At 46.3% G+C, this 24,682-nt stretch overlaps 1 protein-coding gene across 9 annotated transcripts in view; it reads right to left on the reverse strand.

The window, feature by feature from the left end:
* Positions 1 to 24,682, reverse strand: part of ARAP1 (ArfGAP with RhoGAP domain, ankyrin repeat and PH domain 1) — a 324,988-nt gene that overhangs the window by 182,560 nt on the left and 117,746 nt on the right. For 8 of the 9 annotated variants that reach the window (XM_073612632.1, XM_073612623.1, XM_073612622.1 and 5 more), the window contains 2 exons: positions 24,134 to 24,204; positions 21,488 to 21,582 (listed from right to left, as the gene is read on the reverse strand). In XM_073612632.1, the coding sequence (XP_073468733.1) occupies positions 21,488 to 21,582; positions 24,134 to 24,204 (166 nt within the window). The remainder of the gene's footprint in view (positions 1 to 21,487; positions 21,583 to 24,133; positions 24,205 to 24,682) is intronic. The other variant, XM_073612624.1, reaches the window with a different exon arrangement.

A 24,682-nucleotide genomic window follows, 5' to 3' on the forward strand; every position in this document is an offset into this window, starting at 1 on the left:
TTCCATACCCAAACTGGCCGTTGCTTCTCCACTCCACCATACATCCCTATAGATAATGGCCATAGGGCCCGTGTGTACCTCTTCCCAACCCAAACTGGCCGTTGCTTCTCCCCTCCACCATACATCACTATAGATAATGGTCAAAGGGCCTGTGTGTACCTCTTCCCAACCCAAACTACCCGTTCCTTCTCTCCTCCATCATATCTCCCTATAGATAATGGTCATAGTCACCAGCCATATGGGTAATATTGGTCTCACTCCCTTCCTGACATCTCCTGAAACCCCTGCACCCCACACCCCCTGCATCCTCTGAACTCACTTTGCCTGACATCTCCTGCATCCCTCGCACCCAGTTCCCCCTACATCTCCTGTATCCCTCACACCCAGTTCCCCCTACATCTCCTGAATCCCTCACACCCAGTTCCCCCTACATCTCCTGTATCCCTCACACCCAGTTCCCCTTACATCTCCTGTATCCCTCACACCCAGTTCCCCTTACATCTCCTGTATCCCTCACACCCAGTTCCCCTTACATCTCCTGCATCCCTTGCACTCTGTTCCCCCTACGTCTCCTGCATCCCTCGCACTCAGTTCCGCCTACATTTCCTGCATCCCTCACACCCAGTTCCCCCTACATCTCCTGTATCCCTTGCACTCTGTTCCCCCTACCTCTCCTGCATCCCTTGCACCCAGATCCCCCTACATTACCTGCATCCCTCGCACCCAGTTCCCCCTACATCTCCTGCATTCCTCACACCCACTTCCCCCTACATCTCCTGCATCCCTCGCACCCACGTCTCCCTATATCTCCTGCATCCTTTGCACCCAGTTCCCCCTACATCTCCTGCATCCCTCGCACCCACTTCCCCCTACATCTCCTGCATCCCTCGCACCCACTTCCCCCTTTATATCCTGCATCCGTCACACCCAGTTCTCCCTATATCTCCTGCATCCCTCGCACCCACTTCCCCCTACATCTCCTGCATCCCTCGCACCCACTTCCCCCTTTATATCCTGCATCCGTCACACCCAGTTCTCCCTATATCTCCTGCATCCCTCACACCCAGTTCCCCCTATATCTCCTGCATCCCTCGCACCCACTGCCCCCTACATTTCTTGCATCCCTCGCACCCAGTTCCCCCTACATCTCCTGCATCCCTTGCACCCACTTCCCCCTATATATCCTGCATCTCTCGCACCCAGTTCCCCCCTACATCTCCTGCATCCCTCGCGCCCACTTCCCCCTATATATCTTGCATCCCTCACAAGCAATTCTCCCTATATCTCCTGCATCCCTCGCACCCACTGCCCCCTGCATTTCTTGCATCCCTCGCACCCAGTTCCCCCTACATCTCCTGCATCCCTCACACCCACTTCCCCCTATATATCCTGCATCCTTCGCACCCAGTTTCCCCTACATTTTCTGTATCCCTCACACCCAGTACCCCTTACATCTCCTGCATCCCTCGCACCCATTTCCCCCTACATTTCCTGCATCCCTCGCCCCCAGTTCCCCCTACATCTCCTGCATCCCTCACACCCAATACCTCCTACATCTCCTGCATCCCTCGCACCCATTTCCCCCTACATTTCCTGCATCCCTCGCCCCCAGTTCCCCCTACATCTCCTGCATCCCTCACACCCAATACCTCCTACATCCCCTGCATCCCTCACACCCAGTTCCCCCTATATCTCCTGCATGCCTCACACCCAGTTCCCCCTACATTTCCTGTATCCCTCGCACTCAGTACCCTCTACATTTCCTGCTTCCCTCGCACCCAGTACCCCCTACATCTCCTGCATCCCTTGCACCCACTTCCCCCTATATATATTGCATCCCTCGCACCCAGTTTCCCCTACACCTCCTGTATCCCTCGCACCCAGTACCCCTTACATTTCCTGCATCCCTCGCACCCAGTTCCCTCTACATCTCCTGCATCCCTCGCACCCAGTACCCACTACATCTCCAGCATCCCTCACACCCCCTTCCCCCTACATTTCCTGCATTCCTGTACCACCTTTCGTTGACATGCATTCCCTGCATCCCCCCCCCTACATTTCCAGCATCCTCTAAACCCACTTCACCTGAAATCTGCTGTATCAACCATACAAAGATCCCTCCACATCTACCGCAACCTCTGTACCCCCTTCCCCTTACATCTCCAGCATCCTGAGATTTCCTGAATCCCCTGTACCACCTTCCCCCTACATCTCTACTCCAGCATTCTCTGAACTCACTTCACCTGACATCTCCTGCATCCCTTGCACCCAGTCCCCCCCCCCACGTTTCCTGCATCCCCATACCCTCTCCCCCCAACATGCATTCCCTGCACCCGCTTTGCCCTACATGTCCAGCATCCTCTCAACTCACTTCGCTCGACATTTCCTACATCCTCTTCCCTTTACATCTGCTGCATCCCCTGCATCTACTTCCCCCAACATCTCCTGCAACTCCTGCGCCCCCTCACCCTGACATCCCCTGCCCCCTCTTCCTCTCCTGTATTCCCTTCATTACATTCTCCATATGTGTCCTGAATCCTCCAAACCCACTTCCTTCTACATCTCCTTCATCCCCTGACCTCTATATCCCATGCACTGTTTCACCCTAAAACTTCCTCCAATATCCTCAACGCCTTCTTCCTCCTACATCTCTTGCACTCTCTTCCTACTTCATCCCCCTTCCCTCCATCTCTTGCACCCACTATCCCAATATCTCCTGCATCCCTTCCCCCAATGTCCCCTGCACCCCCCCCCCCCTATATCCCCCAAACCCTCTTCTCACTATATCCCCTGCTTCCCTCTCCCTACATCTCCTGTCCTCCCCCCATGTCCTCCTGCACCCCCTCTTCCTACATCCCCACCTCCCGAAGAGGTGGTTTCAGAAGAAGACTTCTGCGGCAGACTTCTCATTAACAGATCAGCGGTTCAGGCAATTTAATTTTTATGACAGTATTACTTTAAGGGGAATGAATCAAAATATTTCCTGCCCCCCCCCCCCCAGTACAATGTCATTGACCAGGGTCTGTATCCACAAGGGAGGAGACAGTCCAGGAGATAGAGGAGCGTGCCGGATGGTGCATGGAGACCCAGGTGTCCCAGAGGGGCTCGGGGTGCACTGGATGGGGAGGTCACTGCAAGTCACAGGTGAGCTCAGGTCACCAGAGAGCCCTGGGGACACAGAGTCATTAAAGGTACAGAGGAGTCACTAGGTTCGTTGTAGTGGGGGCATTGGCGGGCCCTGGGAACACAGAGTCACTGAAGGCAAAGGACTGCTGGGGCCATTGGAGTGTCCTGAAGGAAGCGGGGCACTGGAGTCACTGGGATCATTGGAGTCAAAGAAGACAATGGGGTCATTGGTGTGACCTGGGGTTACAGAGTCACTGAAGGCAGAGGAGCACTGAAATCACTGGGATCATTGGATTCAAAGAAGACACTGGGGTCATTAGAAAGCCCTGGGGACACAGAGTCACTGGGGTCACAGAAGACAATGGAGTCGTTGGAGTGTCCTGGGGACACAGAGTCACTAAAGGCAGAGGAAAATTGGAGTCACTGGGGCACTGGAATCATTGGAGTGCCTCGGGGACACGGAGTCACTGAAGGCACAGGAGAATGCTGGAGTAACTGGAGACATGGGGCTCATTGGAGTGTCCTTGGGGCAAAGGCGACACTGGGGTCATTGGTGTGACCTAGGGACACAGAATAAGAGAAGGCACAGGAGTGGTAGGATCACAGAAGACACTGGGTTCATTGGAGTGCCCTATGGACACAGAGCCACTGCGGTCACAGAAGACAATGGAGTGTCATGGGGGTAAAGAGTCACTGGGGTCACAAAAGACAATAGAGTCATTGGTGTGACATGGGGACACAGAATCATTGGGGTAACAGAAGACGATGTAGTCATTGGAGTGTCCTGGGGACACAGAGTCACAAAAGACAATGGAGTCATTGAAGTGTCCTGGGGACACAGAGTCACTGAAGGCAGAGGATCACTGGAGCTACTGGGACACTGGGATCATTGGAGTGCCTCGGGGACATAGAGTCACTGAAGGCACAGTAGAATACTGGAGTCACTGGAGACATTGGGATCAATGGGATCCCAATGGGATCAATAAGTGTCACTTAGGGCACAGGATCACTGGAGTCAAAGAAGATACTGGGGTTATTGGTGTGACCTGGGGACACAGAATAACTGAAGGCACAGGAGTGCTAGGATCACACAAGACAATGGAGTAAGTGAAGTGCCCTGGGGACACAGAGTCACTGGGGTCACAGAAGACAATGGAGTCATTGGAGTGCCCTGGGGACACAGAGTCACTGCGGTCACAGAAAACAGTGGAGTCATTGGAGTGCCCTGGGGACACAGAGTCACTGCGGTCACAGAAAACAGTGGAGTCATTGGAGTGCCCTGGGGACACAGAGTCACTGGGGTTACAGAAGACATTGGGGTCTTTGTCTCAATCATTGGAGTGTCTCAGGAACACACAGTCACCAAAGGCACAGGAGAATGCTGGAGTCACTGGAGACACTGGGGTCATTGGAGTGTCCTGGGGACATAGAGTCGCTGAAGGCAGAGGAGCACTGGAGATACTGGGACACTGGGATCATTGGAGTGTATCGGAGAAACAGAGTCACTGAAGGCACAGGAGAATGCTGGAGATACTGGGATCATTGGAATGTCTCAGGGACATAAATTTACTGAAGGCACAGGAGAATGCTGGAGTTTCTGGAGACACTGGAGTCATTGGAGTGTCCTGGGGATATAGAGTCACTGAAGGCAGAGGAGCACTGGAGATACTGGGACACTGGGATCACTGGAGTGTCTCGGAGACACAGAGTCACTAAGGGCACAGGAGAATGCTGAAGATACTGGGACACTGGGATCATTGGAGTGTCCCGGGGACATAGAGTCACTGAAGGCACAGGAGAACACTGGGATCACTGAAGGCGAAAAGTGCTGGAGTCACTGGAGACACTAGGGTCACTGGATCACTTAAAGCAAAGGAGCACTGCTGTCAAACAGGACACTGGGTTCATTGGAGTGCCCGGGGGACACAGAGTCACTGAAGACACAGGAGTACTGGGATCACAGGAGACAACTGGGTTAATTGGAGTGCCCAAGGGACACAGAGTCAATGGAATCACAGGCGGGCTGGGGTGACAGGTGACAATGGGGTCACAGGAAACACAGGAGTTCACAGGGATCACAATGTCAATGAAGGCAAAAGAGTCCTGGGGTCACTGGAGACATGGGATTGCACAAGGGTCATAGACTCACTGAGTCACAGGAGCACACAGGGGACAAAGAGTCACTGTAAACACAGAAGTGCTGAGGTCACAGAGGATGAAGGAGTTACAGGAAATGATAGGAGTCACAGGAAATGTGGGGTCACTGGAGTGCACAGAGGACACAGAGTCACAGGAGCTCTGTGGTCACAGAAGACAAAAGAGTTCACAGGAATCATAGGCATCACAGGAGCTCTGGAGTCACTGGAGACCCTGGGGTCATTAGAGTGCCCCTGGGACGTAGAATCACTGGAGACCCTGGGGTCATTAGAGTGCTCCTGGGACATAGAGTCACTGAAATCACAGGAACACTGGGGTCACTGTAGGACTGAGGAGCACAGGGGACATGGCAGTTGGGGGCTCAGCTTAGGTGTAGCGATGCATTGCTCAAACGACAATGTGCACATCACTTTATCATTTGAAGTCGACACCAATTAGAAGTGCTGCCGCCTTATTGGCTGTGGCGCCTGTGTTCAGGTAAAACCCAGAAGGGTCGGTGGCCATGTACTGGAGAGGAAACCCAGCCCCGGATTGTGGAACAGGACAACCCACTCAAAACAATGCACACCCTGTGTGGGTAATATCTCATCTTGGCAGTGGTTAGAAAAAGGAAGGTTGAGTGATTGCCCTGAGCCACTGAGAGCGCCCTCTAGTCTCATTATTTAGCAGTGCAGTACACGGTGCGCAAACCCAGAGCACCATATTACCAATGTGTGCGTGTGACGGAGTCTGTGCTTTGCAGATCATATATTGCTTTACTGAATTTATCGATATCGGTATTATATGACAAGGTGGTAAGATGACGGAGGAGGACCACCACAAAGCAGGCGCACAGCAACCAACCACAAGTCACCTTTAATGCTGAAATGTAAATACTGGAACAGGAGGAAATTCAGCAATGTCCTCATCCAAATCCCGAGCAGCTGTATGTACAGAACACAATCTCCATTCTACTTCACCGGGAACTTCCTCAATTATATACACGGAGCTCTTGTACTCAAAAACTTGGCAGGCTATGGCCAGGGACGGAAGTTTCACTCATATTAACCCTTAGGGGTCCATTTATAAAAATGCTTTCACACAACTTTCACCCCGGATTAACAAATCCCTTTGGATTCAAAGGGGGAAAATGTGTAAATCTTGGGTGAAAGCTGTGTGAAAACATTTATGAATTTTTATATTTGTATTATTACTATATGTATTATTATATTGTTATTATATTATTGGGAAAAATGTGTGAATCTTTGGTGAAAGCTGTGTGAAAACATTTATTTATTATTATTATATTGTTATTTTATTTATATACAGTATTTTCTATTTTTATATTATTATTTTATTATTATCATGATTGTATTTTTATTATTTATATTATTATTCACAATTTATATAGCGCCAACAGTTTACACATAGCTTTACAAAGTAGAGGGGGGACAGCACAATTACAATACAGTTCAATACAGAAGGGACAGGAGGGCCTTCTTATATAATTATTATTATTATTATTATTTTGTTGTTATATTATTATTATTTCTAACACTATATTACATTATTTCTATTATTGATTTTTTTTTCTTGATATGTGAATCTTGGGTGAAAGCAGTGTGAAAACATTTATTTATTATTTTCATTATTATAAAATTATTTTATATTGTTGTCATTTATATATTTATTTATTATTTATTACAGGTACTTATATAGCACCATCAATTTACGCAGCGCTTTACATATATATATATATATATATATATATATATATATATATATATATATATATATATATATATATATATATATATTATACACATCAGTCCCTGTCCTCATGGAGCTTACAATCTAAGGTCCCTAACTCACATTCATACACACACATACTAGGGCCAATTTAGACAGGAGCCAATTACCCTCCCCCAGCATGTCTTTGGAGTGTGGGAGGAAACCGGAGTAGCCGGAGGAAACCCACGCAGGCACAGGGAGAACATGCGAACTCCAGGCAGGTAATGCTGTGGTTGAGATTCAAACCAATGACCCTGGTGCGGTCAAGTGGAAGTGCTAACCACTTAGCCGCTGTCATTATTATTATTATTATTTTGTTATTATATTAATATTTATATTTTTTTATATTATTATTTTTATTAATATTTTTGGAAAAATGTGCAAATCTTGGGTGAAAGCTGTGTGAAAAAAATGCATTATTTTTATTATTGTTATTATTATAATGTTATCATTTATAAATACATTTATTATTTTTATTATTATTATTATAGTAGTAGTAGTAGTAGTAGTAGTAATAGTAGTAGTAGTAGTAGTAGTAGTAGTAGTAGTAGTAGTAGTAAATATATATATTATTAATGATTTATTTATTTTTAGTATTATTATTTATTTGCTGTTAATACGAGGGGGTCTTCAAAAAGTTTATGCACTTTTATATTTTCCTTGGGAACTGTGTGGGCGGTGAGTAATTGGTCTGAGAATGTCACATGACTAGTCAGTCTGTCTGGCAAGCCGGCTGACCTTGCAGTTTAGTATGAGTGATGTAATATTTTATTTTAATTCTTAAAAAAAAAGTTTTAAAAAAGTGTGGAAGCTTTTTGTAGAACCCTCATATTGTTATTGTTATTATTTGAATATTTATTGATGTTACTTGGTGTAGTGATATAGAGACCACCCACAAACTGCAGAACAAAGTACCAACACATATTGTCCCAGGTCAGGGTGGACCCTGCACCACCAGGATGGGTGGGCTTCCACCATTGCCTAGTCAGTGAATTGTGGCCAGTATTTTGAATGATCGATCGATCATGTGTGACCCCCTGTAAAGGCTGACGTAGTATTTACCATCTATGAGGGTGCAGGCTAGGGGCTCAATGTATGCAATGTAAGGAAGAAAAACACCGCAGGTTCTACCCACCAATAAAACCCAACAGTCATTGTAGTGAAAAGAGCCACATCCTGGTTCCATAGGCCACTCCCTCCAACGTGTTTCGTCCCTGCTCACGGGGCTTAGACATGAAGGTGGGGATCCTATGTGGCAGGGGAGAATAAATACATGCTCATTGTTTTCCTTATTACAGCAGCAACTGATGATGTATTTATTCTCCCCTGCCACATGGAATTCCCATCCTCTTGACTAAGCCCCATGGGTGGGGCGAAACGTGGCCTGGACGGAGCCGTGCTGAGGTTGCTTTCACTACAGTGACTGTCGGGTCTTGTTGGTTTGTGGCACTTGTTTTTTTTTTTCCTCTTTGCATAACAATGAAAACCTGGCAGAGGGTCTAAGTCTCTGCCGCTACAATTTGCACCGCCCTAAATCGACAATGTAAATGTAGCCTAATGGTTGGGGACTGCGCCAGGCAGCATTGTTTAGGGCAGTCCCAACATAAGGCAAGGTGAAAAGGCATTGTTCCCTACTATGCCAGTTCACACCACCGAGCCACAGCCGCATCCACTGAATTATACACTATATTACCAAAAGTATTGGGACAGCTGCCTTTACACGCACGTGAACTTTAATGGCATCCCAGTCTTAGTCCGTAGGGTTCAATATTGAGTTGGCCCACCCTTTGCAGCTATAACAGCTTCAACTCTTCTGGGACGGCTGTCCACAAGGTTTAGGAGTGTGTCTATGGGAATGTTTGACCATTCTTCCAGAAGAGCATTTGTGAGGTCAGGCTCTGATGTTGGACGGGAAGGCCTGGCTCGCAGTCTCTACTCTAATACATCCCAAAGGTGTTCTATCAGGTTGAGGTCAGGACTCAGGACTGTGCAGGCCAGTCAAGTTCCTCCACCCCAAACTCGCTCATCCATGTCTTTATGGACCTTGCTTTGTGCACTGGTCCAAATCATTTGGTGGATAGGGTATTATGGTGTGGGGTTGTTTTTCAGGGATTGGGCTTCGCCCCTTAGTTCCAGTGAAGGGAACTCTTAAGGTATCAGCACACCAAGACATTTTGGACAATTTCATGCTCCCAACTTTGTGGGAACAGTTTGGTGACGGCCCCTTCCTGTTCCAACATGACTGCGCACCAGTGCACAAAGCAAGGTCCATAAAGACATTGGGTCACTCTGCAACCACGTGCAATGCATGCGCTCATGTGGGGTTTACTGGGTTAAAGCAGGCGGTGAGGGGGGCAATACAAAGCGATCGCTCTTCAGAGACCAAGCGTGAACGAGCCCTAAGGCACAGTCCATGCATGCGTGAAATTTCACTTCCTGTAAGGCTTGGCGGACACTACTGTGGGTGGGCAGGTGCGTGTGCGCTTCCACGTGTTTTACATGCGTCGCGTGCAGGGTAGCCTATTTATTTCAAGAAAAGACGCGCCAACTCCTTTCCAAAAACACGCCATGCAGTTTGGTGTATGCAAAAACACGCACGTTTGCAAATGCGTGGAGAAGCCATAAATAATTAATGGTACCGCCATGCGTCTCCTAGATGGCAGCGGATTTCTCTGCCTCTCGGTAAAGCGCGCAATTTTGCGCACATTCCCAACATACACCTACCTGGCCTAACAAGGGTGTCAAATATTTACCCCCTACTACGCAGGCAAATTTGATTTAAACAGAATGGGGGCACTAGAGAACAATGTGGTCTCCATACTTCTGATCATTAATTGGAGGATCGTTCATACGGAAGATTGCTCCCACTTCTGTTTTATGTAGAGATGCACTGAAATTTCGGCACCCGAAACATATCGGACAAAAATGGTGTTTTAGTCAAGAAAAAAAAAAGAAAAAAAGGTGCCGATAATGGCACCGAAAACGCACGTGATTTTTTTGCTATTTTTTTTATAGGTCACGTGACTCAAAAGCCACATCAAAAACATAAAACAGGTGCATTAATGATGCATTCTTGCTGAATTTTTAATGCATTTAAGTGCATTTTTGTTGCAGTTTTTTTAACTGACCAAAAATGCAGCAAGCAATATTTTTAACCCCACAACTGAAGCGCAACAGACCAATGTGCAGACATACATAGAATTTAAAGGGATGCATTTTTCTTGAGCTTTTCTTGCTCTAAAGGTGCCGGTAATGGCCGACAATAAATTCATATTCATTTAAAATCATGATATCAATTAAAACGTCAAACATAATACAATTATATATATATATATATATATATATATATATATATATATATATATATATATATATATTTTTTTTTTAAGCAATTTTCGGTTTTGGTTTTTGACTAAGTGCATCCTCCATTTTCGGTTTTGGCGCCCAAATTTTCATTTGGTGCACCTCTAGTTATATGGAGGTCATACATGTAATGATCTGATCGATCGAGACAAAAAGAGCAATGTGACTAAATGTAGGAATTACTGAGAGGACACACAAGGGTCAATATATTTTTTTTAAAAATCACTTGCTAAATATCGCACATTCGCCCAGCCCAATGCAAATTCTGGCCGTATTTTGTTTAGCACTGTGATTTCCTATGACTGTCAGCTCCATCTAGTGGCCATAATGCGATACTCTATCTGATTGACTTATTTCAGGAAAAAATACCGCACTTAGTCACTAGATGGAGCTGGTAAAATAAGGTAAAATAATTTGTGAGGACTAGGCAAATGTTTGTGACCTTCGTCCAGCGAATATTTCTGGTACAATAATTTTTATTGTAAAAAGAATAACATCTTGACAAACGTTCACCCGCGTAGGGGTATAGTGCACATAGTCACATAGTCAGTAAGGTTGAATAAAGAACCAGTCCATCCAGTTCAACCTGAGTGAGTGTCTACAATTGTCCCTATCCCTGTACATTGTGTCTCATTAAGATTCTCATCTATTATATCATTATTTTCTGGTACACATATAGCGCTGTCAATTTACGTAGCGCTCCACACATACATCGAGAGCCCACAATCCAAGGTCTCCAACTCACATTCATATACTGGGGCCAATTTTGGACAGAAGCCAATTAACCTACCAGCATGTCTTTGGAGTATGGGAGGAAACCGGAGGACCCGGAGGAAACCCACGCAGGCACAGGGAGAACATGCAAACTCCAGACAGGTAGTGTCGTGGTTGGGATTCGAACCAGTGCAGTGAGTAAAACAATCAAGTAACTATTATTGGTATTAGCTATACACTGGGCGACCGCATGGGATAAACCAAGGGTTCATTTAAATTCCAGAGCATGAAGGCCAACTAACTGGGACCCTAGGTGCAGGGGCACTGGTGTGTACTGGTCTCTTGGATACCCCCGGTACAGGTCGGGGAGGGGGGGGGGGGGGGGGAAATTCGGTGGAGGGATACATAAAATTTGCTAAGAAGCAGCAGTGGCTGCTTGTCAACTGAAGGTAGTCCTAAATCAGGGGATCCAGGGTCACCTTAAGGCAAGGGAGACCAAGGGCGGCCCTAGGCACAATCCCTGGTTGCAATAAGAGGGAAAGAGAAAAGAATAGAGCTAAGGAAATAAGGATCAGGAAAGAAGGGAAGAAAGAGAAAAAAAAAAGGAGAGTGGGGGGGGAGGTGTCCTGCAGGAGGGGGAGGTGGCAGGTCTGCTCTCAGGAGAGGCCCAGACTGCTCTGATGCAAAGCGAGAAGAGCATAGGACCACCAAGGTGACCATACTTTAAGGAATTTAGAGTGAGAATCATTTAAAATGCTTGACATTTTCTCATTGATCACAAGATCGATTAGGGTGTTCTTCACCATTGCAAACAGAGGGCTTCTTCTGTGCTCTAGCTATAACCCTCTTGGCCGCAATGAACAAATAAGATGCTAGTTTCTGTGGGTATGAGAACAAGCCCTGAATCGGGCAGTGCAACAAGACGATTTTAGCATCTCTGCCTATGGATATGTGAAATAGGGAATGTAGGAGTCTGAACACCCTGGACCAAAACCCTATGAGGCGAGGACAAGCCCACCAATTGTGTAGTACATCGCCCCGTAGGCCACACCCTCTAAAGCACTGGTCGCTGTTGGACGGCTTTGAACTTGCAATCTGGGCCAGTACCCAATACCATCGTAGGAGGACTGTGCATGCAGCTTCAAGAGTAGCCGTGTTGAAGGAGCACTTAGCCACTAAGAAGACCAAGCTTTGTTCCAGTCCTCTGGTTCGATAGGAGTCTCCAGGTCCTGTTCCTACCGCACCTTATAGGACGCGGCCCCGGGGAAATCAATAGCGTAGATGTTCAAGATAGCACCAGGGGAGTGGAGGCAAAGGTGTTCAAAAAATGAAAAGGGTAGGAGGAGTTGCGCCTCAATGAGGAAACCCAATGGCATATTTGAACGTAACGATAGAATTCCGACGAGGGTGCCTCATGGGTATCTTGGAAGGAAGACCAGGAGGAGAGAGTACAGGACGAGAGGAAATGTCGGACCTCAGTGAAGCCATGGGTGGACCACCAAGAAAAAGAGTCTGGTTGGTCCAGGCCCGGCGGGACCAGGGGGTTATTGAGAAGAGAGAGGAGTGGTAGAAAGGGGGACATAAGGTTACCTGAGTAGCGTATAGAATCACAGAGTTTTAAGCTATGACGCATAAGTGGGCTAAGACAGGTGGGGTACAGCTTGTGAGGAAGACACATTAGGGCCAAGAGGGTAATGGGGGCGCTATTAGGGAATTCAAGGAGCACCCATAACAGCATGTCAAACTGCATGGAGTAAGGTTAACCAGGAGATCTGGGCCGCCTCATAGTACTTGGCTAAATTTGGGGCCTCCCAGGCCTCCTCTATGTCTATAAAGGGTGGAACGTGCCACTCGAGGACACTGAAAAGCCCGGATTAAGGATAGAATCTTATTCTGAAATAAACGTAGAAAAAAAGGAAGGAACGTGAACTGGGAGGGTACGAAAATAGGAAAAGACTTTGGGGAGGATAGTTATCTTGACCGCATGGATGCAGCCTATCCAGGACAGAGAAGGAAACCTCCAGGATTGCATTAAGGACGTAAGTGATCGTAAAATTGGTGGCAAAAAGGGGCTGCGTAATGTGGAATCAGCTTGAAGCCAAGGTAATCCAGGGAGGAGGATTTCCAGTGATATGGGAAAAAGGCTTGCAGCTGTATCACCAAAGAGGGTGGGAAGGAAATGTTGAAGGCAGTGGTCTTGGGGGGGGGGGGGGGGGGGTTGACTCGAAGCCCTGAGAAAACTGAGAAACGGGAGAGGAGGGATCAGAGATTAGGGAGGGTGGTCAGGGGATTGGTCAGGGTCAAGAGGGTATCATCAGCAAAGAGGCTGATTTTATGATGAATACCAGCATAAGGAACGTCATGCAAATTTTTAATGAATAGGTCCCTTACTGTGCCTTGGATTTTGACCCAAATTGATTGATTTCATCTAAATTATTCTGATTGGCCTGGGCTGAAAATCCAATCAAAAGGAAAGAAGATGGATGATCGTTGATTGCGTGGTGCATTGAATGATCGCATCGATCTTATGATCAGTAAAGTGAATGACAATTTGATCTTCTGTAAAATTGTCCCGTGTATGTCCACCACATCAGACAGGACTTGCAGCGTGGAAAGGTTTCTGAACACTCCGGGCACAGCGTGGATTGGAGGATCTTCTCCTGAAATTGTTACTACAAATTATAAAAGGATCGCAGACAGAACTCCTCTGTTACAAGTGCACCCATGTGGCTCCAATCACCTTCTACAGAGTTAACCTTCATTGAAGGAGTCGGCCAGGAGCAAAGAAATCTGGAAATGGCCCAGGACGTCTCCACTTACACAAGGAAATCCCCAGCTGGGAAAAAACTCTAAAGAACAATCCAGGATTTCCTTATAAAATATGCAAATCTAAGGCCTTAAAAGGGACAGAGCATTTACACTTCTTACCGACTGTCAGCTCTTGGGGCTCACACTGCAACAGGGACACCAATGGAGGAGAAGCATCTTCTGTTGTGTCCTTAGGGACTGTGTGCACATCACACCAATCTGTGACACCAGGGACTGTCCTCTTCTTGTAACCCCCCCCCCCAAAGAGGGGGGGAGGGGGGGCGTCCAATACCAGAGACTTCTACAGTGTGCATGGAAACTTTCATGGAGGCTTCTGTGACAACTTTATCCCAATTACCTACCACATTCCGTCGACCGCAGAATGTCACTTTACACATTACATCTAATGAGCCGGACCTCCGATTCCTCCTGTATTGTAACTGTACTGTCTGCACTCATGGTGTCAAATCTGCACAAACTGTTAGTGCCATATAAATCCTGTATAATAATATACATATTATTATTATTATTATACACGATTTATATAGCGCCGACAGTTTACGCAGTGCTTTACAATGTAGAGGGGGGGACAGCACAATTACAGTACAGTTCAATACAGAAGGGACAGGAGGGCCCGGCTCGTAGAGCTTACATTCTAAAGGGAGGGGGTGGTGGTACAAAAGGTAATAGATGCGGGGAATGATTTGATGAGGGGTGGCTCGGGGACAGTTGTTAGGTGGGTGTGGGATAGGCTTCCCCGAATAAGTGAGTTTTCAGGTATCTCCTAAAGGTGGACAGGGTAGGGGCTGATCGGATATACCGGGGCAGGGAGTTCCAGAGGATGGGAGAGGCTCTGGAGAAGTCCTGAAGGTGAGCATGGGAGGAGGTAACAAGGGAGCCAGAGAGCAGGAAGTCCTGGGAGGAGCGGAGAGGACGATTTGGGCGATATCTGCAGATGAGGTTGGTGATGTAGATGGGGGCGATGTTGTGGATGGCCTTGTATGTTTTGGTTAGCATTTTGAATTTTACACGGTGGGTAGGGGAAGCCAGTGAAGGGATTGGCAGAGAGGGGCAGCAGTCACGGATCGATTAGTGAGGTGTATTAGTCTAGCAGCAGAATTCATAATAGACTGAAGGGGGGATAGCCCACATAAGGGTAGACCATTAAGGAGAGAGTTGCAGTAGTCAAGGCGGGAAATAATCAAGGAGTGAATAAGTTGCTCTGTGGTGTCATTAGACAGGAAGGGTCGAATTCTGGAGATGTTGCAGGGGTTAAGGCAGCAGGATTTAGCCAGTGGGGGCTGAAGGAGAGGTCAATGTCAAGGACTACACCCAGCACCCTGGCATGTGTGGAGGGACCAATGGTTGTGCTGTTAATCTTAATGGTAAAGTCATGGGGGGGGGGGGGGGGGGGGCGAGAAGGAGGAAATATAACAAGCTCAGTTTTAGAAATATTGAGTTTGAGAAAGTGGTGTGACATCCATACCGATATGTCATTCAGTAAATTTGAGATCCATGAGGAGATAGAGGGGGTGAGTTGAGGAGAGATAGATCTGGGTGTCATTGGCGTGAGGTGGTATTGGAAGCCATGGGAGGTTATCAACTGGCCCAAGAGGTATAGAGCAAGAATAGGAGGGGCCCAAGGACAGAACCTTGGAGTACCCAAACAGAGAGAGGAAGAGGAGCGGAGGACATGGAGTTGTACTGTCAGGTCCATAAATATTGGGACATTGACACAATTCTAATCTTTTTGGCTCTATACACCACCACAATGGATTTGAAATGAAATGATCAAGATGTGCTTTAACTGCAGACTTTCAGCTTTAATTTGAGGGTATTTACATCCAAATCAGGTGAACGGTGTAGGAATTACAACAGTTTGTATATGTGCTTCCCACTTTTTAAGGGACCAAAAGTAATGGGACAGATTAACAATTATCCATCAAACTTTAACTTTTTAATACTTGGTTGCAAATCCTTTGCAGTCAATTACAGCCTGAAGTCTGGAACACATAGACATCACCAGACGTTGGGTTTCATCCCTGGTGATGCTCTGCCAGGCCTCTACTGCAACTGTCTTCAGTTCCTGCTTGTTCTTGGGGCATTTTCCCTTCAGTTTTGTCTTTAGCAAGTGAAATGCATGCTCAATCGGATTCAGGTCAGGTGATTGCCATTGCATAACATTCCACTTCATCCCTTAAAAAACTCTTTGGTTGCTTTCGCAGTATGCTTCGGGTCATTGTCCATCTGCATTGTGAAGCGCCGTCCAATGAGTTCTGAAGCATTTTGCTGAATATGAGCAGATAATATTTCCCAAAACACTTCAGAATTCATCCTGCTGCTTTTGTCAGCAGTCACATCATCAATAAATACAAGAGAACCAGTTCCATTGGCAGCCATACATGCCCACGCCATGACACTACCACCACCATGCTTCACTGATGAGGTGGTATGCTTTGGATCATGAGCAGTTCCTTTCCTTCTCCATACTCTTCTCTTCCCATCACTCTGGTACAAGTTGATCTTGGTCTCATCTGTCCATAGGATGTTGTTCTGGACCTGTGAAGGCTTTTTTAGATGTTGTTTGGCAAACTCTAATCTGGCCTTCCTGTTTTTGAGGCTCACCAATGGTTTACATCTTGTGGTGAACCCTCTGTAATCACTCTGGTGAAGTCTTCTCTTGATTGTTGACTTTGACACACATACACCTACCTCCTGGAGAGTGTTCTTGATCTGGCCAACTGTTGTGAAGGGTGATTTCTTCACCAGGGAAAGAATTCTTCGGTCATCCACCACAGTTGTTTTCCGTGGTTTTCCGGGTCTTTTGGTGTTGCTGAGCTCACCGGTGCATTCTTTCTTTTTAAGGATGTTCCAAACAGTTGATTTGGCCACACCTAATGTTTTTGCTATCTCTCTGATGGGTTTGTTTTGTTTTTTCAGCCTAATGATGGCTTGCTTCACTGATAGGTGACAGCTCTTTGGATCTCATATTGAGAGTTGACAGCAACAGATTCCAAATGCAAATAGCACACTTGAAATTAACTCTGGACCTTTTATCTTCTCCTTGTAAATGGGATAATGAGGGAATAACACACACCTGGCCATGGAACAGCTGAGCAGCCAATTGTCCCATTACTTTTGGTCCCTTAAAAAGTGGGAGGCACATATACAAACTGTTGTAATTCCTACACCGTTCACCTGATTTGGATGTAAATACCCTCAAATTAAAGCTGAAAGTCTGCAGTTAAAGCACATCTTGTTCGTTTCATTTCAAATCCATTGTGGTGGTGTATAGAGCCAAAAAGATTAGAATTGTGTCGATGTCCCAATATTTATGGACCTGACTCTATATAGAGTAGATAGATAGATAGATAGATAGATAGATAGATAGATAGATAGATAGATAGATAGATAGATAGATGATATATGAAGTAGATGGATGTAGTAGATAGGTGTGGTGTGGCTGTGTCTATAAATACAGACGGTCAGTAGTGGTCGGTGATGATGACGCTCCTCTGGTTTCCTGTACGGGGGGGATCTCCACTTTGTTCAGAATTTCTCAATGTTGCAGGTTAGAATATCTTCCCCCATCCCCCCCCCCGCCTTCTACTGTACATGTCAGAGGAGAACACACACCTGGCCTGGGCTCACCAATCAAATGTAAAGCTCACCACACATGTTACAATCTGATTGACATGTTCCAATCTCCTTCAGATCGTCTAGCACCTATGTAGTGCTGGGATCTGCATGATTAGATATAAATCGATTGGATAGATTAGCTAGGTCCTACACTGCAAAGTTTTAAGCCAGCCGTAGATGGATAGAATCTCGGCTAATTCAGCAAAGACTCGCCGAGATTGGATCCATCTATGGGCAGGCTGGTTGTACTGGAGTTGATCCATCGATGGGCTTCAGTACAACCAGCCTGTCGGATTTGTTACATGCAATTACTGCCAACAGTTATAACCCCCAGCATTGATCATTGACACCACCAGGACACTGCAAGAGACCATCAGACACCACCAGGACACTGCAAGAGACTATTAGACACCACCAGGACACTGCAAGAGACCATCAGACACCACCAGGACACTGCAAGAGACCATCAGACACCACCAGGACACTGCAAGAGACCATCAGACACCACCAGGACACTGCAGGAGACCATTAGACACCACCAGGACACTGCAAGAGACCATCAGACACCACCAGGACACTGCAGGAGACCATTAGACACCACCAGGACACTGCAGGAGACCATTAGACACCACCAGGACACTGCAAGAGACTATTAGACACCACCAGGACACTGCAGGAGACTATTAGACACCACCAGGACACTGCAAGAGACCATTAGACACCACCAGGACACTGCAAGAGACCATTAGACACCACCAGGACACTGCAAGAGACCATCAGACACCACCAGGACACTGCAAGAGACCATCAGACACCACCAGGACACTGCAAGAGACCATCAGACACCACCAGGACACTGCAAGAGACCATGAGACACCACCAGGACACTGCAAGAGACCATCAGACACCACCAGGACACTGCAAGAGACCATCAGACACCACCAGGACACTGCAAGAGACCATCAGACACCACCAGGACACTGCAAGAGACTATTAGACACCACCAGGACACTGCAAGAGACTATTAGACACCACCAGGACACTGCAAGAGACCATCAGACACCACCAGGACACTGCAAGAGACTATTAGACACCACCAGGACACTGCAAGAGACTATTAGACGCCACCAGGACACTGCAAGAGACTATTAGACACCACCAAGACACTGCAGGAGACCATTAGACACCACCAGGACAATGCAGGAGACCATTAGACACCACCAGGACACTGCAAGAGACTATTAGACACCACCAGGACACTGCAGATACCATTAGACACCACCAGGACACTGCTCCTATAAGAGACTATTAGAGTTCACTAAGCTCCTGCAAGAGACTGTTAGAGACCACTACGCTCCTGCAAGAGACTATTAGAGACCACTTAGCTCCTGAAAGAGACTATTAGAGACCACTTAGCTCTTACAAGACTATTAGAGACCACTTAGCTCATGCAAGAGACTATTAGAGACCACTTAGCTCCTGCAAGAGACTATTAGAGACCACTAAGCTCCTTCAAGAGACTATTAGAGACCACTATACTCCTGCAAGAGACTATTAGAAACCACTTAGCTCCTGCAAGAGACTGTTAGAGACCACTACGCTCCTGCAAGAGACTATTAGAGACCACTAAGCTCCTGCAAGAGACTATTAGAGACCACTTAGCTCCTACAAGACTATTAGAGACCACTTAGCTCATGCAAGAGACTATTAGAGACCACTTAGCTCCTGCAAGAGACTATTAGAGACCACTAAGCTCCTTCAAGAGACTATTAGAGACCATTATACTCCTGCAAGAGACTATTAGAAACCACTTAGCTCCTGCAAGAGACTGTTAGAGACCACTACGCTCCTGCAAGAGACTATTAGAGACCACTAAGCTCCTGCAAGAGACTATTAGAGACCACTTAGCTCCTACAAGACTATTAGAGACCACTTAGCTCATGCAAGAGACTATTAGAGACCACTAAGCTCCTGCAAGAGACTATTAGAGACCAATACACTCCTACAAGAGGCTATTTGAGATCACTAAGCTACTTTAAGAGACTATTAGAGACCACTAAGCTCCTGTATGAGACTATTAGAGACCACTATGCTTCAGCAAGAGACTATTAGAGACCAATACACTCCTGCAAGAGACTATAATGCTGCGTACACACGAACAGACTTTCTGGCAGACTTGGTCCGGCGAACCGGACTCCGTCGGACAATTCGATCGTGTGTGGGCTCCAGCTTTCCCCAAAAGTCAGATGGACCTAGAAATAAAACATGTTTCAAATCTTTCCGACGGACTCGAGTCCGGTCGAAAAATCCGCTCATCTGTATGCTAGTCCGACGGACTAAAACTGACGCTAGGGCAGCTATTGGCTACTGGCTATCAACTTCCTTATTTTAGTCCGGTCGTACGTCATCACATACGAATCTGTCAGATTTTGGTGTGATCGTGTGTAGGCAAGTCCGTTCGTCAGGAAAGTCTGTCGGAAGTCCGCCGAAAGTCCGTCGGATAGACCGTCGGACCAGTCCGGTCGAAAGGTCCGCTCGTGCGTACACGGCATTAGAGACCACTAAGCTCCTTCAAGAGACTATTAGAGACCACTAAGCTCCTGTATGAGACTATTAGAGACCAATACGCTCCTCCAAGAGACTATTAGAGACCACTAAGTTCCTTCAAGAGACTATTAAAGACCACTAAGCTCCTGCAAGACTATAAGAGACCACTAAGCTCCAGCATGAGACTATTAGACACTACTGAGCTCCTGCAGGAGACTATTAGAGACCACTGAGCTCCTGCAGGAGACTATTAGAGAGCACTGAGCTCCTGCAAGAGACTGAGACCACTGTGCTACTGCAAGAGACTATTACAGACCACCAACATACTATATAAGACTTTCAGAGACCACCTGGATAATACAAGAGATTATCCCACACCACCAGGATAATATAAGGGACCATTAAAGACCACTGAGCTATTACAATAAACTATTAGAGAGCACCAAGATAACCCAAGAGACTATTATGCCCCGTTCACATGATCGGATTTTCAGACAACAAATGTTGGATGTGAGCTTGCTGGAGGAAAGTCCGACCATGTGTATGCTCCATCGAACATTTGTTGTCGGACTTTCCGCCAACAAATGTTGGCAGCAGGTTCTCAAATTTTCCACTAACAAATGTTTGTTGTCGGACTTTCTGATCGTGTGTACACAAGTCCGTCGGACAAAAGTCCACGCATGCTCGGAATCAAGTACGAGCCAGGGATATAACTAGCGTTCGTAATGGAGATATCACGTACGTCTTGTACATCACTACGTTCGTAATTGTTGGCCAACATTTGTGTGACCGTGTGTATGCAAGACAAGTTGGAGCCAACATCCTTCGAACAAAAATCCACGGTTTTGTTGTCGGAAAGTCCGATCGTGTGTACGAGGCATTAGAGTCCACCAAGATACTACATAAGACTTTCAGAGACCACCCAGATAATACAAGAGACTATTAGAGACCAGCAGGATACTGCATGAGTTTTTCACAGTCTGGTCATGCAGTGCATTGGTTAAATTCATGGTGCTGATTGTGTAAAATAACCGAAAAAGACCAAATAAAACACCTGGTAGTATTTAGACGCAATTCATTGGCTGTCTTCTATCACAAAGAAAACGTTTTTACATAATCACACACATAGGTTGGACTTGATGGACTTGTGTCTTTTTTCAACCTCACCTACTATGTAACTATGTATGTAACTATGTTTTTATGTTCAGAAATGAGGAAGGTCCTCTGATGAGCCACCAAACGTCTTCAGCATCACAAAACAGAAGTCCAATGGTGACCAACTACTAGTTATCCCCAGCTGGGGACACCGGACCTTCACCAATACACCAAGTAAAAGTAAAAGTAAAGGACTGGCCAGACTTACAAGGACTGGGCATCATCGTAGTCCTCGGCACTGTTGTCTATCACGTCATCATCCGTCTTCAGCCGCCGGAATCCAGTGAGAGCAATCCCGTCTATCTGTATGGCAAGAGAAAGACGCGTTTAGGTTCAATCTGCAGGGTGAAGAGCTGGAGACACGCCCAGTGGGCTTTCATTCGCATACAGTACATCTTTGGCATATGTTACAAGTGTAGAAAAATCAGTGGTGACCATTAAAGCAGAACTCCAGACAAAAATAACATGATAAAAAATGTCCTCGGTCTGATGGCCAGCACCATTCAACCAACTTTCTCTGAGCCCAGGTACCCGCTGCCATTGACAGCCTGGCCCATCCACCTCTCTGGCATCACTGAAAGCCCAAAAGTGGCTGAGGATATGGGTGCACCCACCTACAGCATTCCTAAAGGTTTAGGGCTTGGGGTTGATCTGGGGTTTGAAGTGCATTCTAATGCACAAACACCACTTTCTCACACGCACATGGATTGGTAACACAATGAACTGCAATGAATCAGTGCAGCCTGAATTACCTCAGTGTTGAGGAACCTGGTGCTGCACTGACGGGCGGCCAGATCCTGGATTAATCGGGATTGTGGACCCATGTAAGAAGAAGGACCTGATCCTGGGCTTGGAAGGGAAGAAAGAGCCTGAATATGGATCACAGGGAAGGTGAGGCAGAGCTGAACTGAACCAAGTAGGGAGGAGAGTAGACGCTCATCTTGCACCAAGTAGGGTGAGGGACCTGATCTTGGACCAAGGGGGGTGTAATGGAAATTTGTACGTTCTGTATATAATTGTATTGTATTTTGTATGTATTGCACACTGCCCTCACTGTGCACACAGCACTAATAATGTTTTCAGTAAATGTTTACATTCTTTCGAGTCCTGATTAGAATTAGCCTCCCTATGTAACGCCCCTTGTTACCATAAACGTACAATTGTAATATTAATGTGATACTTACGTAATCATGTGCATAAAAACCTTCAATTGCGTCATAATAAAGCAGAACAGTTATTTGGGAAGATGCTGAGCGTATCTTTTGTGTCTGTTCCCTACTGCAGTAGTTATTAATAATTTGGAACCACTAATCAATATGAGGATAGGAGTTGCCTATCATCAATTTAACCAAGTCAAGTGTAAGGGAGCAGAACTTGATCTTGGACCAAGGGAGGTGAGGCAGCAGAACCTTATCTTGGATCAAGGAGGGTGATGGAAGAGAACCTCATCTTCAACCAAGGAGGCTGATGGAGGAGAACCTGAGCTTGGACTAAGGAGAGTGAAGGAGGAGAACCTAATCTTGGACCAAGAGGGGTGAGGAATCAGAACCTGATCTTTAATCAAAGCGGATCAGAGAGCAGAATCTGATCTTAGACCAACAGAGATGAGGGATCAGAACCTAATCTTGATCAAAGGGAAGTGAGGAAGCAGAACCTGATCTTGGATCAAGGGTAGTAAGGGAGAAGAAACTGATCATTGACCAAGGAGGGTGATAGAGGAAAAACCTGATCTTGGACCAAGAGGGGCGAGGAAGCAGAACCTGATCTTGGATCAAGACAGATTGGAGAGCAGAACCTGATCTTGATCAAATGGGGGTGAGGAAGCACAACTTGATCTTGGATCAAGGCTGGTAAGGGAGCAGAATCTAATCTTGGACCAAGAGTAAGGGAACAGAACCTGATCTTGCACCAAGCCGGAGAGATGAGCAGAATCTGGCTTTGGACCAAAAGGGAAAAGAGATCAGAACCTAATCTTGGACCACTGGGGGTGAGGGAACTGAATCTGAACCTGGACCAAAAGAAGTGAGGGAGCAGATCCTGATCTTGGACCAAGGGGGTGATGAAGCAGAACAAATTTTGGACCAAGAGGGATGTGGATGGAGGAGAACCTAATCTTGGACCAAGAGGGGTGAGAAAGCAGAACCTAATCTTGAATCAAGACGGATTAGAGGGCAGAAACTGATCTTGGAATAACAGGGGTGAGGGAGCAGAATCTGATCTTGGATCAAGATGGATCAAAGAGCAGAATCTGAGCTTGGATCAACAGGGATGAGGCATCAGAACCTGATTTCGAACAAAGGATGGTAAGGAAGCAGAACCTGATCTTGGATCAAGGGGGGAAAGAAGATCAGAACCTAATCTTGGACCATTGAGGGTGAGGGAACTGAACCTGACTTTGAACCAAGAGGGCTGAGGGAGCAGATCCTGACCTTAGACCAAGGTGTCTTTATTCGACCTTACCAACTACGTAACTATGAAGAGTGGTGTGGGAGTAGATCCTGATCTTGGACTTGGACCAAAGTGGGTGAGGGAGCAGAAATAATTTAAAAATGTGCAACTGTAAGTCTTATGCTGGCCACACACAATACAATCTGATTGTAAAATTAAGTTCAGCTCTAAGGACTATATATATATTGCAAGGCCCTTTCTGACTGGATACAAATTAAAAAGATTGTTCAGGTTTGTATTCAAATCACATAGTTCTAGCATATCTTAAGGTGATTGTACAGAGATTGTACAAACAGAATGTATGGTGTGTGGCCTGCTTGGAGAACCAAGCAGCATTTCTGGAATAATCAATCTGGTCCAGGTCCTTCTATGACATCACACTTGCCGAGTAAAGAGCGGTACTCACATCTTTGTTAAATTCATAGATGTTCCCCGTGTCGTAATCCATGTTTTCCGACCTGTGGAAACCTAAAAATACTGAAGAAAATTCAGAATCAGAACAAAGTGAAAAAAGAGAGGGCCCCCGGAACCCACAATGAGATGTAAAGGAAATCTCCACCTGTAAGCTAAAAATGATATATAAATTTGGTGGGGTTATGGAATCATGGAAAGTCAGGCCCAAGTAATAAAGTGAAACTGGTTTCAGAGAGGCACACACGGGAGGCTTTTCTAATAAAGCTATTATAGTGCATCTAGAGTGTCTGATTGCACCTGACAAGTTCACTTTAAAATAGTAGAATGGACAACCATTGGACACCATTGGCTGGGATGACACCATTGGACACCATTGGCTGGGATGACACCATTGGACACCATTGGCTGGGATGACACCATTGGACACCATTGGCTGGGATGACACCATTGGACACCATTGGCTGGGATGACACCATTGGACACCATTGGCTGGGATGACACTTTAACCCCCTCACTAAACAAAAGTTGACCTCGCTGCACA

This window comes from Aquarana catesbeiana, linkage group LG02 (assembly GCF_042186555.1).
Source record: "Aquarana catesbeiana isolate 2022-GZ linkage group LG02, ASM4218655v1, whole genome shotgun sequence".
In the NCBI taxonomy this organism is placed as follows: Eukaryota; Metazoa; Chordata; class Amphibia; order Anura; family Ranidae; genus Aquarana; species Aquarana catesbeiana.